The 16,532-nt window shown below is 33.5% G+C and overlaps 2 protein-coding genes across 14 annotated transcripts in view; one reads left to right on the top strand and one right to left on the bottom strand.

Annotated features, from left to right (window-relative positions):
* Positions 1-8,627, top strand: part of ZNF711 (zinc finger protein 711) — a 37,528-nt gene extending 28,901 nt beyond the window's left edge. For 6 of the 11 annotated variants that reach the window (XM_045582366.1, XM_045582362.1, XM_045582365.1 and 3 more), the window contains 5 exons: positions 615-749; positions 2,710-2,829; positions 3,529-3,576; positions 5,326-5,469; positions 5,970-8,627. In XM_045582366.1, coding sequence (XP_045438322.1) covers positions 615-749; positions 2,710-2,829; positions 3,529-3,576; positions 5,326-5,469; positions 5,970-7,147 — 1,625 coding nt within the window. In that variant the 3' untranslated portion in view covers positions 7,148-8,627. Of the gene's footprint in view, positions 1-614; positions 750-2,709; positions 2,830-3,528; positions 3,577-5,323; positions 5,470-5,969 lie in introns of all 11 variants that reach the window. The other 5 variants (XM_045582367.1, XM_036439800.2, XM_036439798.2 and 2 more) reach the window with 5 other exon arrangements.
* Positions 8,628-14,019: 5,392 nt separating this feature from the next.
* POF1B (POF1B actin binding protein) overlaps positions 14,020-16,532 on the bottom strand; it is a 61,714-nt gene continuing 59,201 nt past the window's right edge. For all 3 annotated transcript variants that reach the window (XM_036439791.1, XM_036439789.1, XM_036439790.1), the window contains one exon: positions 14,020-15,497. In XM_036439791.1, the coding sequence (XP_036295684.1) occupies positions 15,492-15,497 (6 nt within the window). In that variant the 3' untranslated portion in view covers positions 14,020-15,491. The remainder of the gene's footprint in view (positions 15,498-16,532) is intronic.

Here is a 16,532-nt window from a genome sequence, read left to right as displayed (position 1 = left end):
ACTAAAATTGACTTAAGTGCATATTTTTTATAGGTTTCTTTGGAGATGGAATATAAAAATGCATATGAAATATAAAACGAATTCAGAATATATCATACTTAGACTCTCAAACAGTAGAATATTACAGTTGAAATATTAAAACAAATGAATGGGTAGAATTTAGTTTATTGGTGAAAATTATAATGAGTATTTAAGGACAGGCTAGAATAGCCTGCTTGGATTTCAGTCCTAGTTTTGACATTTAGTTGAGTGGCCTTTTTTTGATTTACTTAACCTCCTTCTGCCTTAGTGTTCTCATCCACAAAGTAAGCCATAATGATAATAACTATCTTATAGGGCTTTTGCGAAGATTAAATGGTTAAATGCATGTAAATATCTGATAGGATGCTTGGTGTATAGGTGTGATGTGTTATATTTGTTACTTTTCAGTGATGTACAATATAAAAAGTTAAACTGTAAATTATAAGAAAATTTTCTTGACATTTATAAACTTATATTGGAATATTTTAGAAGAATATGTTTCTAAAGAAAAATATTTATTATATTCCCCTTATTACTTTAAGAAATTATTCCATGATACTTCTCTATTTTGATATGTGTTTTAATTTTTTAAGGTGGAACAGAAATTGTCACAGAGAGTGAGTATACCAATGGACATTCTGTAGCTGGAGTGCTTGATCAGAACCGAATGCAACGGGAGAAGATGGTTTACATGGCAGTTAAAGATTCTTCTCAAGAAGATGATATCAGTAAGAACAAAAGAGCACTAGAGTAACTTATTAGTAGCCATCATGCATTCTTTTAAAAAATAAAGTATTCCCAGGAATTACAAGCACTATATAGGAAAAAAGTCACTAAAATAAGCTAGACCCTTTGCTAAAATAATTTAAAAGGGAAGGGTCCTTTTGACCATTCATGGATACATGTATTGTTCAAATCAGCAAATATGAAATACTATGTTCATATACCAGGGATACAGAGATCAGCAATATACTGTTACTGGCTTCAGTAGAACCCACAAAGATACAGGGAATTATGGAGAATCTACTTTCTCTGTGTTAATGGATATGTCGTGTGTATATTATCTCATTTAATTCTCACACCTCATCTATGAAGTAGGTGGTATTATCTCTGTTTTATACAGGAAAAAAATGCTCAGGGAAATTAAGTAATTACCCAAGATCATTCCAATATTAAGTGAGGAAGGTATGATTTTAATTCCTATCTATCACTCTACTGCCAGTGTTCTTTCGCATGGCAATTATCACTGTTGGCCTTTATCTGGATTTAGCAGTGGAAGGGGAATCTGATTGTTTGCCTACTATTCCTGAAGGATTAGTTGAGTAAGTATTTATCTAAGTCACGTTGCCAGAATCTTTACTTACGATGCCTTTGATAGTATCCAAGTAGTTGCTACGTAAGGCTTATTAGGGCTGAGTACCACAGAGTGATAAAAGATCCTCAGATTTCCTTTCGTGCCATTTCCTTATGGAGACATTTTATTCTTTTCCTACTTTCTCCTCACCTCTTTTTTAGGAATGCAATCCTTCCCTAAGGCTTCTTCTGTCTTCTTGTCATACTAAGAAAAACTACTTTGTTTTGCCCTACAAGTGCAAGAGCCTCCACTTAAGTGCATAACCTTTACAGTACCCATCTTTACCTATACTGCATTTTGATCCCCACTCCTCAAATTTCCTTCCCTTAAAAGCCATAGGGAACTGGATTCCAATCCAGAAAATGAATAATATACTACACCTGAAAATATTAAAACAAATTCGTCTAAAGTATTTGATTGGAGAAGTAGAGAGTTAAATGAATTAATTTTTATTTGATCTCTAAATTCTTTATTTTTATTTTTTCATCATTGGTAAGTAAAGGGGCACAGTAGAAGGTGGAAATGGAGACTTAGGTTACCTGATTCCAGAATTCCATGGGAATGTAGATAACTTAAACCAATGACTCTGGTTAATTGAAAGAACAGAAACTGAGAAGAAGAGGAGCACTTTTCTCCCTTAAAGCATAAATCTAGGGCAATTTTCTGTTTAACAGCTTAAATATAAATGGATTCTTTCACATAAAATATACTAATTGACCTTCTTAGTTTAAATTTTTTACATCAGTACTATATTTTTAAAAATGAATCTCATTTATTGCTTTTTTCCTTTAATAAAGTCTCAGAAAATCCTGTCTTTTGACTGAAAGGGCATCCACATATTCTTGAGCACCAGTGATGTTTTTATATGTGACTTTAAAGTGTTTTCATTATTAATATTTTTGACCATTTTTCATTGACTACACAGTACCGTATATGAGTTGCAATATGTGAGATATCATGGACCACTTTTCTAGTATTGATGCTATGAGAAATGCTTTCTGAGTTCCAAAGAACTATCAGGCAGAATTATGGAATACAATCTTTTTAATAAAGTTATGCCAATGGACTATAAAACCAGTCAGTATATTTTAAGCACACATATTTTATATAATCTAAAAGCCATTTTTATAGGACTAGGTTCCAAGAGGAGAAAAATAATTAATAAATTATTTTCTCCCAGTGGCACTAGTTTCTAAATTACCCATTGTGATTTTTAAATTAGCCAAATTGAAATAATGAAACTTAAAGGATTTAAATTGTTTGGAATTTTTACCCATTTATTAAATATTTAGGGTTATAAACAAGCAGTTATTTCTAAAATTCTGAAATTGCAGATGAAGTTTATATGGAAGTCATTGTAGGGGAAGAGGAAGGAACTTATCTCCCTGAAACTGAGCTTGAGGACTCTGATGTTAATAAAACAATTGCCCCTGTTGCCTGGGCTGAGGCATATGGTAAGACACTGGCATTTTTTTTTTTACCTGATAAGTACATAACATATCTATTTGATCAGCCTTTAAGTCATTAAATATGCTGTGCTAATACCCTTTATGAATTGGCTAATATAAAACTAGAGGCCCAATGCTTCATCTGAATAGTCATTCCACTTTTGGGCCATTTGGTCGATATGCATATTATGCTTTTATTAGTAGTATTGCTTTAGATTGATTCATCTCTAGTTAACTACATGATTTTCCTACCAGATGTATTGTGCTATTTAAAATGAACCTTGCTTAATGCATTGTGTTTTTTAAATAGGATTTATTTTAAATCCTACCTATATAAGTAAGTGCCATAAATTTTTTTGATTTTTCTAAAATAGGGATAGCCTTTGAAAATTGATCCTTGCCATTTTGGAAATCGTATTTTCATGTTTTAACACCACAAGTAATAAGAGTTTGAGTATTTGAAAAGGAATAAAAGTCCAGATTATAAAAATTAAATTTATCAAGTTATTTTTTTCTTTCTATTTTATTTCATTCCTTAATTTATAAGATGGTCCATGAATATTCTGAAAAATTTTGTTCAAATGTATTAATTTATCTTAACTTGATTTTTCTAAAGGTATATTCATTCAAGAGTCTTTCATTGAAAATCTTCAATTTTAATTAGTCTTTTTTGTTTGTTTGTTTTGTTTTTTTGTTTTTTTTTAGTAGATGAAAGAAGAGTTTCAAGAAGATATGAAGATTGTCAAGCATCAGGTGAGAGAGCTTTATATGTGAGTTGTACATCAAAAAATACAATTTTGTATATGTTTGGCAGATGGAGAGTTATTAGTTTACTAGTGGCCAGGTGCACAAAATTCATGCGCATATAAAAGGGAATTAATTAGAGGAAATATTTTAATATTGCTATTTGCCCTTTCTCTATAATAGAAGTGTCAGAGATGAAAAAAATTAGTAAAATATACATGAAAATCTTCCTGCCAGAGTCTGGGGCATGCAGTGGGACCTAGAGTCAATTCCCGCCCACCACCTGCATGGGCTATGAAAACACAGGGGTCCCAGACCTGACCAGCCCCACCCCCATTGGGTTAGACTCAGACCCGGCCTGCTCCACCTCTGTCAAGCCCCTCAAGGAGAGTGCAGCCTCAGGTCCCCTAGCCCAGTGCCAAAGCGGGGGCTGGGGGGTGGGGTGGCACAGTCTGAGGTTTTCTGTTGAATGCTGCTGGGCAGGGGCGGGGGGCAGCCAGAGGTCCCCTGCCAGGCGTTATGCAGGCTCAGGTCCCTGCTGTTTGGTTGTTATAATACATTACGGCATCCTGGCCAATTTGCATATTCTTCTATTATTAGTATAGATGTGTACAAACACATTTTGGGGGCTTTTACTTGCCTGACCATATTTCATTATTTACATAGGAATTTGCCTATTTATTAAATACATAAATAATTTGTATTATTCTGTGAGTGCAGTTAATTTGCATTTACTTTAAAATACAAATACCAGGCAACTTACCACATTCTTTATAAAAGGCTGCTATGGAAAAATATATAAATTATTTTGACAGAACTGTAAAAATTGTCCATGATATCAACTATTTTTTAATATCTTTTTGGGGACAGACTATTTTTTTTTTTTTATCACAGCCAGTAGATTTATGTAATTGTTAGATAAAACCCATGTGTCAGCTTAATTTTTTGTTATTTTAACACACTCTATATAGTGTTATACCATGGTTAATAGTTCATTTTCTTAAGCAGAGACTTTTTCTTATGATAAATTGTATGTCTATTCAATTTTAATCTTTAGGAGGTATTTGACTATATTGAAATGTAGATTTCAGAGGAATTGCTAAGAGGCAAAAATTGGAGCATATAATCTGCGGTGTTTTGTAGGTCTAGATTTTTAAACTAAATTGCATAACAGCAGATTTGTGAGAACTGAGATTTTATTAAGTGCTTTATTCTGTTTACACTGAATACACTGACACATCTATCTTAATTGCCTGCCACATCTATCTTAAAATAAATCTTAATATTTTTCACATCAAGTAAACTATTCTAAAGCTTATATATAAGAGATGTTTGTTATGTGTTACACATAGTTACCATGACTATATAGATTCACTGACACATGTATTTCTTTTCTAAATCTCTTTAATTTCATCAGCCTTCATTGGTGATAAATTGATCTGATGCCAAGATTTTGTTTAGGTTCATAACAACTTTTTATATTATATTCACCTCATCAGTTTATTTCTTTAGGATAATAAATTGGGATATTTTAAAATTAATTTCATGTAATATCTTATTTAAAGTGTTTGCATAAGCATGTGTGTTTATGTAAGAATGTAAAAGAGGAATAATGTAGGTATACTTTGTGAAATGTAATACCACAACGTTAAATTCAGTACCATAAGGACAACTTAATGCCATGTCATCTCTTGTAATTCATCTAACAAAATAAAAATGTATAAATATATGTATTTTAATTTTGTATCAATTTTTCAGAAAATACTTTGGACTCAACATTAGAAAACAGAAATAGTACAGCAGCACAGTACATTCAAATTTGTGATGGCATTAATACAAATAAAGTACTTAAACAAAAACCCAAGAAGAGGAGAAGAGGAGAAATGAGGCAGTGGCAAACAGGTAAAATACTAATACTTTGCTTTGTTAATATTATAATGATTTGAAAAGTGGAGTTATTTTTTTGTAACTGAAGAATATATCAGTTGTTTATAGTATAGCTCTACTCCCACATACCTGTTTGTGTTTGATCTAAGTAGTTGTGTTTCTTTAAACGTGTTTGACTTGTACTTAATAAAACTATAATTGTTTGTTTTTTACCCAAATGGTGTTTTAAAGGGAATTGTCAAGTTGGTTTAACAATAAAGGGTGCCTGTTTCTAGTTTACAAATGCATGTGATATAGTATTTTGGCAGATGAATAATATTATATATAGCAGAGTGCTGCTCATTAATTTTTAGTGGACTACTTTATCATCAATTGCTTTTAATGTGCATTTTATCTTAGAAGATTTTATTCCACTAGTATAGTTCTCAGTGTGATTATTGGCTAATTTTGGTGCTTTTGTTGTAAAATATTTTTAAACTGCCTAATGTCATAACTTCCCTATTTTTTTAATCTAGCTGTTATAATAGGCCCTGATGGACAGCCCTTGACAGTATACCCTTGCCATATTTGCACAAAAAAGTTTAAATCAAGGGGATTCTTGAAAAGACACATGAAGAATCATCCTGATCATTTGATGAGAAAAAAATATCAGTGTACAGATTGTGACTTTACAACTAACAAGAAAGTGAGTTTCCATAACCACTTAGAAAGCCATAAGCTTATAAACAAAGTTGACAAAACCCATGAATTTACAGAATATACACGAAGATACAGAGAGGCTAGTCCACTGAATTCAAATAAACTTATACTAAGAGATAAGGAGCCGAAGATGCACAAATGCAAATACTGTGACTATGAAACTGCAGAACAAGGACTGTTAAACAGACATTTACTGGCTGTTCACAGCAAGAATTTTCCACATGTTTGTGTTGAGTGTGGGAAGGGCTTTCGACATCCTTCTGAACTCAGAAAACACATGAGAACCCATACTGGTGAGAAGCCATATCAATGTCAGTATTGTGTTTTCAGGTGTGCAGATCAATCAAATCTGAAAACTCACATTAAGTCTAAGCATGGTAACAATTTGCCATATAAATGTGAGCATTGTCCCCAGGCATTTGGTGATGAAAGGGAGCTTCAACGCCATCTGGATTTGTTTCAAGGACATAAGACGCACCAGTGTCCTCATTGTGACCATAAGAGCACCAACTCAAGTGACCTAAAGCGGCACATCATATCTGTCCACACTAAGGATTTTCCTCACAAATGTGAGGTCTGTGATAAAGGTTTCCATCGTCCTTCTGAGCTCAAAAAGCATAGTGATATCCATAAGGGTAGGAAGATTCATCAGTGTAGGCACTGTGACTTTAAAACATCAGATCCTTTTATTCTTAGTGGTCATATCCTTTCAGTTCATACTAAGGATCAGTCATTGAAGTGTAAAAGGTGCAAGAGAGGGTTCAGACAACAAAACGAGCTCAAAAAGCATATGAAGACCCACACTGGAAGGAAGATTTACCAATGTGAGTATTGTGAGTACAGTACAACAGATGCATCTGGCTTTAAACGACATGTGATATCAATACATACAAAAGACTATCCACACAGATGTGAATTCTGCAAAAAAGGATTCCGAAGACCATCAGAAAAAAATCAGCATATTATGAGGCACCACAAGGAAGCTCTTATGTAATAAGACCAATATTAAGAAATAAACTCTGGAAAATATGATATGCTACATGACAGTAAAACTTCATAAACTTTTTCATCTGGTTATGAACTTGATATTAAATCATAACTTTACATTCTTTGTATTAAAAACATTTGAATTGACAGGGTATCTCATAACCCTTTGAAAACTACTTAAAGAATTTAAGAAGTACCATAGAATGATAATAGGAAAACCTATTAAGTGTCAATTTAATAGGATTATATGCATAAATGTCAGAAAGGAAGAGCAAACACAATGACTTTATTTGGCTGATCATACTAGAGACATGATTCTGAAAAGAAAAAATCTTATGTAATTTAAGAGTTTAGCAATGCTTTGCTATGACAAGCCTCACTTTTATGCAATTTTAGAAATGGGGTGGGAAGTAAAATGCAGTCATCCATCAGGCATTTTGTCATTGAGCCTTTTATATGGTACCTGGAAATTGAATTTCAGAAATCTAAAAGTTTATCCATTAAAATAACTTTCATTGAAAATCAGGTTAGATTAATTCAATAATATTAAAAAGAATTTCAGAGCTGCTAAAATTTTATCACAGGACAGGATGTTTAAAATATAGAAAGTTTAAGGATTAAAGTTCCCTTTTTTATGCTGTTTGAGTTGATTATTGTTCATTATGGCATATATGACAAGCATATATTTGAGTCAAATATGGCTTTCTAAAACGTATGCAACCAGTAGTGTTGCAAAGTTAGCACTATATTTCTTAATGATCTAAAGATTAAATTGAGAAAACACAGTTTTCTTAAAGATTATAATGTTTAGTGTTTTTCTTTTTAGGGACAGCAAGTGTGATGGTTCTAGCCTTACTTGCTCTAATGTTTAAAGGTGCAATTTTATGCCATTCTTGAAATTTTTGATTTTTAAAATCTCTCTATATATACCATATAATTAACATGCATTTTCAATATGAGGCAGTGTTTATGCAGTATTTAACAAAACACTGTGCTGCCAATAGAATTCAGCAGTGGATATTCAGTTTACAGTGTATAAATTTAAAATATGCATCCCTTTAACGCTTTGTGTTAGCATGCTGGAATTCAAAATGGCGCTTAATATAAAAAGCTGGTTTAAAGAAATTTAATGAAATTCTGCTCATAAATGTATTGCATATGATGTGTACTCTTAAGTTTTAGTTGCTTCATGTTTACACTCAGCTGTTCAACATTATTAAAATGTAATTTTACTTCATGCTATATTGTGGCTTTGTATTTCAACTAATGTTCACCTTTCTGTTTTTGCACCAGATAAGAATCAGTTTCTTGAGAATAAATTTTTTATCTTTCTTAACTTCAGAATATTAAATTTGGAAAATCTAAAATTGTGTGTTATGTGACTGTAAATGATGTACACGCTGTAAAATAAGATTGTCTCTGTTACGTGGGATTATTTCTAAATGTTACTCATTGAAATGAGCATACAATAAAAAGCATTTATTGCACTTCAAGGTTGTACAAATTTATTTAAAGTTTTTTTTTTTTGCTATAATGTTCATTCTTTATTAAGAGCCTTTTCACTTAAAGTTGCTCTTGGGCATTTAGTCTGCAGGTTAACATGTAGAATTTTGATCTTTAGCAACAATATGAGTTAAGAAGTTAAAGAATTATAATGATTATGACATGATTATTCCTCAAAAACACAAACTTTTGCTAAAACTATGACAAAATGCTATAAAAGTGCCCATCTTAACACTTGATATTTAATATTATAGACAACAAAATATTCTTAACCTGTTTAAGTAACACAATCCTGAGAAATGAATCTAAAATTATGTTACTAAGAGCAATATACATCTTATTTACAATATTTTATTGCTTAAGATATTACATATTGTAGTACATATATCTCCTTTTTTCCCCCCATTGACCTTCCCCCAGCCTCCTCTAACCCCTGTCACATGCCCTCATCCCACGCCCCCTGTGTCTTATGTCCAGTGGCTGTGCTTATATACATGAATACAAGTCCTTTGGTTGATCTCTTTCCTCTCCTCCCCAAACTCCTCAGACTTCCCACTGTAATTTGACATTCTGTTTGAAGCTTTACTGCCTCTGTATCTATGTTTTTGTTCATCAGGTTATAATATTCTTTATTTTCCATAAATGAGTGAGATCATATGCTATTTTTCTTTCATTATCTGCCTTATTTCACTTAATATAATGCTCTCCAGCTCTATCCATACTGCTGCAAAGGGTAAGAATGCCTTCTTTTTATAACAGCGTAGTATTCCATTGTGTACATGTACCATACTTTTCTAATTCACTCATCTGGTGATGGGCAATTAGGCTGTTTCCAAATCGTAGCTATGGTGAATTGTGCTGCTATGAACATAGGGGTGCATATGTCCTTTCTGATTCATATTTCTAGTTTCTTGGTATATATTCCTAGAAGTGGGATCACTGGGACAAATGGGAGTCCCATTTTTAATTTTTTGAGGAAACTCCATACTGTTCACAGGCTGCACCGGTCTGCATTCCCACCAGCAGTGCACGAGGGTTCCTTTTTCTCTGCCTCCTTGCCAGCACTTGTCATTTCTTGATTTGTTGATGATAGCCATTCTGGCAGGTGTGAGATGGTATCTCATTGTCGTTTTGATTTCCATCTCTCAGATAATTAGTGACTTTGAGGATGTTTTCATGTGTCTCTTGTCCTTCTATCTTCTTTCATAAAGATCCTATTTAGGTCCTTTGCCCATTTTTTTATTGAATCATTTATCTTTTATTAACTTGTATAAGTTCCCTGTAGATGTTGGAGATTAAACCTTAATCAGTGATAACATTTGCAAATATGTTCTCCCATGCAGTGGGCTTTCTTATTGATTTTTTTATGGTTTCTTTTGCTGTGCAAAAGCTTTTTATTGTGATGTAGTCCATTTGTTTATTTTCTCTTTAGTTTCCATTGCCCTAGGATTGGTATCTGTGAAGAAATTGCTTCGGCATATGTCTGAGATTTTGCTGCCTGTGGATTCCTCTAGTAACTTTATGGTTTCCTGTCTTATGTTTAAGTCCTTGATCCATTGTGTATGGTGTAATTTGGTGGTCTAGTTTCATTTTTTGTTTGTATCTGTCCAATTTTCCCAACACCATTTATTGAAGAGACTATCTTGACTCCACTGTATGTTCATACCTGCTTTGTCTCAGTCAATATCTAGGTTCTTTATTCTATTCCATTGGTCTATAAGTCTGTTCTTATGCCAGTACCAGGCTGTTTTGAGAACAGTGGCTTTGTAATACAGCTTGAAGTCTGGTATTGAGATCCCACCTCCTTTGTTCTTTTTTCTCAGGATTGCTATGGCTATTTGGGGTCTTTTTTTATTCCAGATGCATTTTTGGAGAGTTCTTTCTAGGTCTGTGAAATATGCCATTGGTATTTTAATGGGGAGTGCATTGAATCTATAGATAGTTTTGCGTAGTATGGACATTTTAATAATGTTGTTTCTACCAGTCCATGAACATGGTATGTTCTTCCATCTGTTTATGTCTTCCTCTATCTTTTTTCCCCCAGTGTCCTGTAGTATTCCACATATAGGTATTTTACTTACTTAAATTTATTCCTAGGTGTGATGGTAAATGAGATTGCTGTTTTAGTCTCTTTTTCTGTAAGTTCACTATTGGTGAAACAGAAATGCCATAGATTTCTTGGCGTTAATTTTGTAAAATTCTTAATCTTAAATATGCCTATTTACAGGGGGAAAAAGACTCATCTCACAAAAAGTCAGAGGAACAAAATAATCCTCTTGTTCAGATATCTTGTTCAGATATGTTGGTGAGAATAAAAATAAATCTGGCCTAATTCTATCCAATAAGGTTTTTTAGCTTTTAATAGGGATTCTTTTGGAGAAAATACAGAACTAAATCAGTGCTCTAGAACATAATTGGATTAGAGAATATTTCCAACTTTGCTCAGCTCCATTCTGTTCTTTAAAAATAATTAGCTTGTAAATTTGATACTGGTTTAAGAAGGTGTCTTAGAAACTTGGATCCTAGATAATCACTGGCTAGTGTTATTGGTAGTTTAGAGGCTCTGGAAAAGAAATTGTGATGCTTTCAGGGTAGATAATTCCAAATGAAAAATATTTTCACCTGCTTTGTTCCAGTTGTTTAGTTTTCTCTTTGAACATTACCCAGATAACTATTTCAAAGAGAATTCTGCTTCATTTTAAAATTTAGACCAATTGGCAATATTTAAGCTATCCCATTTTGCCCATATGTAAGTCCCAATAACCACCTCTCTGACCCCAAAACCCTGTCATACTAGGTCCCAATAACAACTACTCATAACATGGCTAGCTCATCAGACTCCTTTAGGCAACTACCTCATAAAGCTTATATACTCTCCTATTTTAAGAAATTGCTCTGAAGTATTATATCTTGGCACACATTAGCTAGGAGCATCTAACATTGATTGTGTTAGCAAACCAGATACTGAATCGCAGTGTTATATTGCAAAAGCTATTCCTTAACAGAGGATCACTGGAACATAAAATTTAATAATAAGCCTATCTAATAAAAGTAGTATGCAAATTGATCGTATTTCAGCTACACCCACAAGCCACTCACACTAGCCAATCAGGAGCAAGTATGCAAATTAACCCAACCAAGATGGCTATGGCCATGGAGCAAGCAGGAGGCTTGGGTTTCCCAAGCAATGGAGGAAGCCAAGTTCCTTGCCTGCTCTGGCCTCTTCTGAAGGCTACAAAGTTTCAATTATAGAAGATAAATAAATCCCAGATACCAGGGCCTCTGCTTGGGATTTTTGGGGGGCGTGGCCAGCCTGCAAACCTCCACAGGCTCCTCACCCAGGCCGCCCCATGGCCCAAGGGTACCCCCACTCTGATCCAGGACACCCTTTAGGGCAAACCAGCTGGCCCCCACCCATGCACCAGGCCTCTTGTCCTATCTAATAAGAGAGTAATATGCAGATTGACCATCACTCCAACACACAAGATGGCTGCCCCCATGTGGACACAAGATGCCCACCACAAGATGGCCAGCAGGGGAGGACAGTTGGGAGGGAACAGGCCTGCAAGGGAGGGCATTTTGGGCTGATCAAGCCAGCAGATTAGGGAAGTTAGGGGGTGACTAGACCAGCAGAGGAGGGAAGTTTGGGGTGACCAATTTTGCAGGGAAGGGCAGTTGGGGGTCCCCAGGCCTGTAGAGGAGAGCAGTTGGGGGGACCAGGCATGTAGGGGAGGGCAGTTATGGGCAATCAGGCTGGCAGGGGAGCAGTTAGGCATAAATCAGGCTGGCAGGGGAATGGTTAGGAGGTGATAAGGCTGGCAGGCAGAAGCTTTTAGGGGCAATCAGGAAGGCAGGCAGGCGATCAGTTGGGAGCCAGCAGTCCTGGATTGTGAGAGGGATATCTGTCTGCTTGTTTAGGCCCAATCGGGATCGGGCCTAAACAGGCAGTCAGACATCCCTGGAGGGATCCCAGATCAGAGAGGGTGCAGGCTGGACTGAGAGACACACACCCCCCTGCACGAATTTTGTACACTGGACCTCTAGTTATTTTAATGTAATAGGTTGGGAGACCAAACCAAAGACCCTGGACATAGCATCTCATCTACAAGAGACCAGTCCAAGAAAGTTACCAAGGCTGCCTGGCTATCATATAATTATTTCATTTAGCAATTCTAGTGTTCTTTTGTAGACTCAAAAGATGAATGTCTTATTTTGACACTAAATATTAAAATTTTTATTAAAATATGAAATTATTTATTATATTATTTAATTTAAAACATGTTTATTATTTTATCCTAGTATCAGCATGAAATACTTTATATTTTTATTAAACAGAAAGTACTATAAAATCCAATAAATTTAATAATGGTGTGTGATGGTAGAAAGATACCTTGTAGAGAAGTTTTCTTACTTGCAAAAGAATTATGTCTATAAATCTTTGTAGGTTACAATAATGAGAAAGAAGTGAGAATGGCTTTTTGTTTAGGTAATCCAAATTGGGGGGTAAGATGAAAATTTTTAAACTTTATTTTAATCCTTTTGTACTGTTTGTATTAAGAAAGGTATTACAGTAAAGAATACTATTACAGGGATGGAAAGAATGCTTTATGGAATCATATTTGCTATAAGTGAGTTATGAAAATTAGAAGACTAGGTTTGTAAGACTCAGCTTTTAAATCAGAAACCTGCAACAATCAGAGATCCAACTATGTTGAATTGTTGTCACTAATAGTTCACATCAGGCCTTTTTTTTTTTTTTTTTTTTTTTTTTTACAGTTAGAGGGATACTTTTAGTTCTAACATAAATATTCACATGATAGCAACTTCCTGACAAAAATGTATAGCTAAGGTAAAAATCTATCCTGTTGTTTCTTACTAGAACTTCCACAAAGACCATACAGATATTTCAAATATTTTATTTAGACACTTTAAATAACTTGTCTTGCATTTCTTGCAATCTTCATTTTATTTGACACCTAAAGTGAAACATACTCAAATATAAAGTAGTTAATAGGCATTTCTCACTCAACAACATTTTTTTTTCCAAGTTTCAGAGAGAAGCTGTGCGAAACTTATGAGGGAAAAGAAATAACTACTATTTTTATTTATTTTAGTTACAAATTGGAAAAGAAATACATACATTTAAATTTATTAAGTGCAATAAGTACTTTGTTATGACAACTCCATTCAATCACTATGCTTAGATCAAGTAAGCCAATGACATGCTGACTTCTTAACTGCCTGGAGTTATGCATTGTTATTTGGGAAAAATTACAGTTCTAATTTTCAAACAGTTATGGTGGCAGTTTTCTATTAGGCTACTAAAAACTTCCATTTGTATCATATGTAATAGCTAGGTAACATGGCATAATTTTCTTACAGTTACATATATGAGTAGTTAACAGAAGGGAAACTGCCCTGTTGTTCCCAAACCAAGGGGAAAAATGTAAGGACTATATAGCTCATGAAAAATATTAACATTTTCTATCACACAATATTGATAAAATTGGAATTGTGTCAATCCATTTTAAAGAGCTTGACCTTTTAGTCAAAGTATTAAGATAACAAAATAAGGCTTTTAGCTTTGAATCAAAACCTATTTGAAAGTTATGAGTATTAAAAGCATCTTTCTTAATATGGCTTGATTTAGTGTAGTGCCTCATCTGTTCCTATCTTAACATAGTATAATGAATAATTATTAAAGTATAATTATAAAGCATGACAAGTTCTATACAGATATTTGCACAGATATTTCAATTCAAAAGCTTATTCAAATGTAACCCAAATATACTTGTTGCCTTAATCTATATTTTGTCAAAGGCAAAAATTTTAATTTTTGCTAATTCTTAACTTTAAGCAGAGTGCTTGAAATTAAGAAATTTCATTCCTTTATACTAATATACTTAGAAAATACTTTTGTTCACTTTGTAAGGTCATTCAAATCGAATTAATCGAACAACTAAGTTCAGAAATTACTACAAAAGCTCTTTATCCCAATTTAGATGCAGATATCAATAATTTGTTGCTTGTTTTTATTTTTTAAGCCTTTATGCAATATTTCAATGTCACATTATATATTCTATAAAAATGTCTACCTTCTTTCTACCCACTACTACAATATATTGTTATATGTTTTCAAGGAAGTGGGTGAGCTCCATTTGGAGGCTGTTATGCTTTGAAAGAACAGATTTGCCAAGCCATTGATATGTACTTAGAACCATAATAGTACAAGGTGCAAGTTAGTGGATTTTTTATTTAAAAAATATTATCCCACTTCCCTACTTAATGAAGCTAACCATCACCCTTCAATTAGTTATGTCTCTAAAAGGTATAAATAGCATGTAATGAAGCAGCTGTTTTAGTCATAAGATTCAATGTGAAAAAAACACAAATATATACTGTATAGACCATGCACTAAACTTAAAAAAAAAAAAAATTCAATAGTCTTTGCCTATTTTTTTTTTTTTTTGGTAATAAACAGTATCAATCCTTGTAGCTGAATTGCATATCTAATATCAGAGAATATCTTCTAGTGGAATAACTTGTAAAATTTCTACCCCAACAAATTAATTCAGTACCTAGGAAGCATTTTATTGAAAAATAGTGAATTATGTTCTATATTGACTGCTATGGAAGTTTAAATAAGTGATATATTGCTATATTAATACAAGAATGTGGATTCAGGCCTCATAAATAGTTGGAGAAACTCATCTTCAGGACTATTTCATTCCATTCGATTCACTGGGTTGTGCCATGGTTCAAAATTTTGATTGGCCTTTTGTTATGGAAAAATCAAAGTACCGATGCAAACCCCCCAGAAACTTCTTCTGAGTTGGAGAGTCAGTCGTTTATGGCTAGAAGGGAAAAAAAAAAAGTTAGTTTACAACTGGCTAATAATTTTGTTAAAATATATTTTTTACTGATTTTTTACAGAGAGGAAGGGAGAGGGATAGTGTGTCAGAAACATCGATGAGAGAAAAACATCAATCAGCTGCCTCCTGCACACTCCCCACTGGGGATGTGCCTGCAACCAAGGTACATGCCCTTGACCAGAATCGAACCTGGGACTTTCAGTCCACAGGCTGACACTCTATCCACTGAGCCAAACCGGTCAGGGCACAACTGGCTAATAATTCATTTTAGACATTGTCATGGTATGAACACAGTTTTGAAAAATGATTTAAATTGATAGATATAAAACCAAAGGAAACCCACTCTGTTTGTATGGTGCTCTTTTATATGTATATTTAATGATACAGTGATTTGTCTGACTTTAGTATAGGTATATATTTCAAATTACTTTAAGCATTAGAGAGGGATGATTTAGTAGAGTTCTCCCTTGGTGTCATATTTAGATGTTAAATATATCCAAAATTCTAATTGTTAAATATAGATTTTGAACTATCAGTATCTAGTCCTTTAAGTTATCAAGTTTAGTATTTATTGCTACACATTTTTAATGATAACAGTAGTAATGACTACCATTCTGTATACTCTTTATTTGACAGATCTTCACATTGATGTAATCTCTGGGGCACATATAGTTAGTAGCAGCAATTGCTTTTTAGCCTTAAGTTTCAACATTAAATAATCCTCAGTGACAAATTTTAAATCCTATACTGACTTGCCCTTGCTGCTCATGTGGTTTTTGGGCTATTAGGTACCCTTTATTAATTAACAAGTAGTAATTAGTAACTCTCAAGTAATTAATGACCTAAGAAACACAACATATGTCAAAACTCAAATTATTTTTATTTTTGGGTTACTAAATGTCGATTGGTTTTTTTGATGATAGACAACCATTTATACAAGATTGATGGCCTAATTGTAGTTTGAAAAGGGCTTCAAAGATAAACAATTTTGCAATTGTTTTTTAAATCAAATAGTTG

This window comes from Pipistrellus kuhlii, unplaced genomic scaffold, assembly GCF_014108245.1.
Source record: "Pipistrellus kuhlii isolate mPipKuh1 unplaced genomic scaffold, mPipKuh1.p scaffold_m20_p_16, whole genome shotgun sequence".
Taxonomy (NCBI): Eukaryota; Metazoa; Chordata; class Mammalia; order Chiroptera; family Vespertilionidae; genus Pipistrellus; species Pipistrellus kuhlii.
Note: the sequence above shows the minus strand (reverse complement) of the source record. Positions and strands in the feature narration are given on the sequence as shown.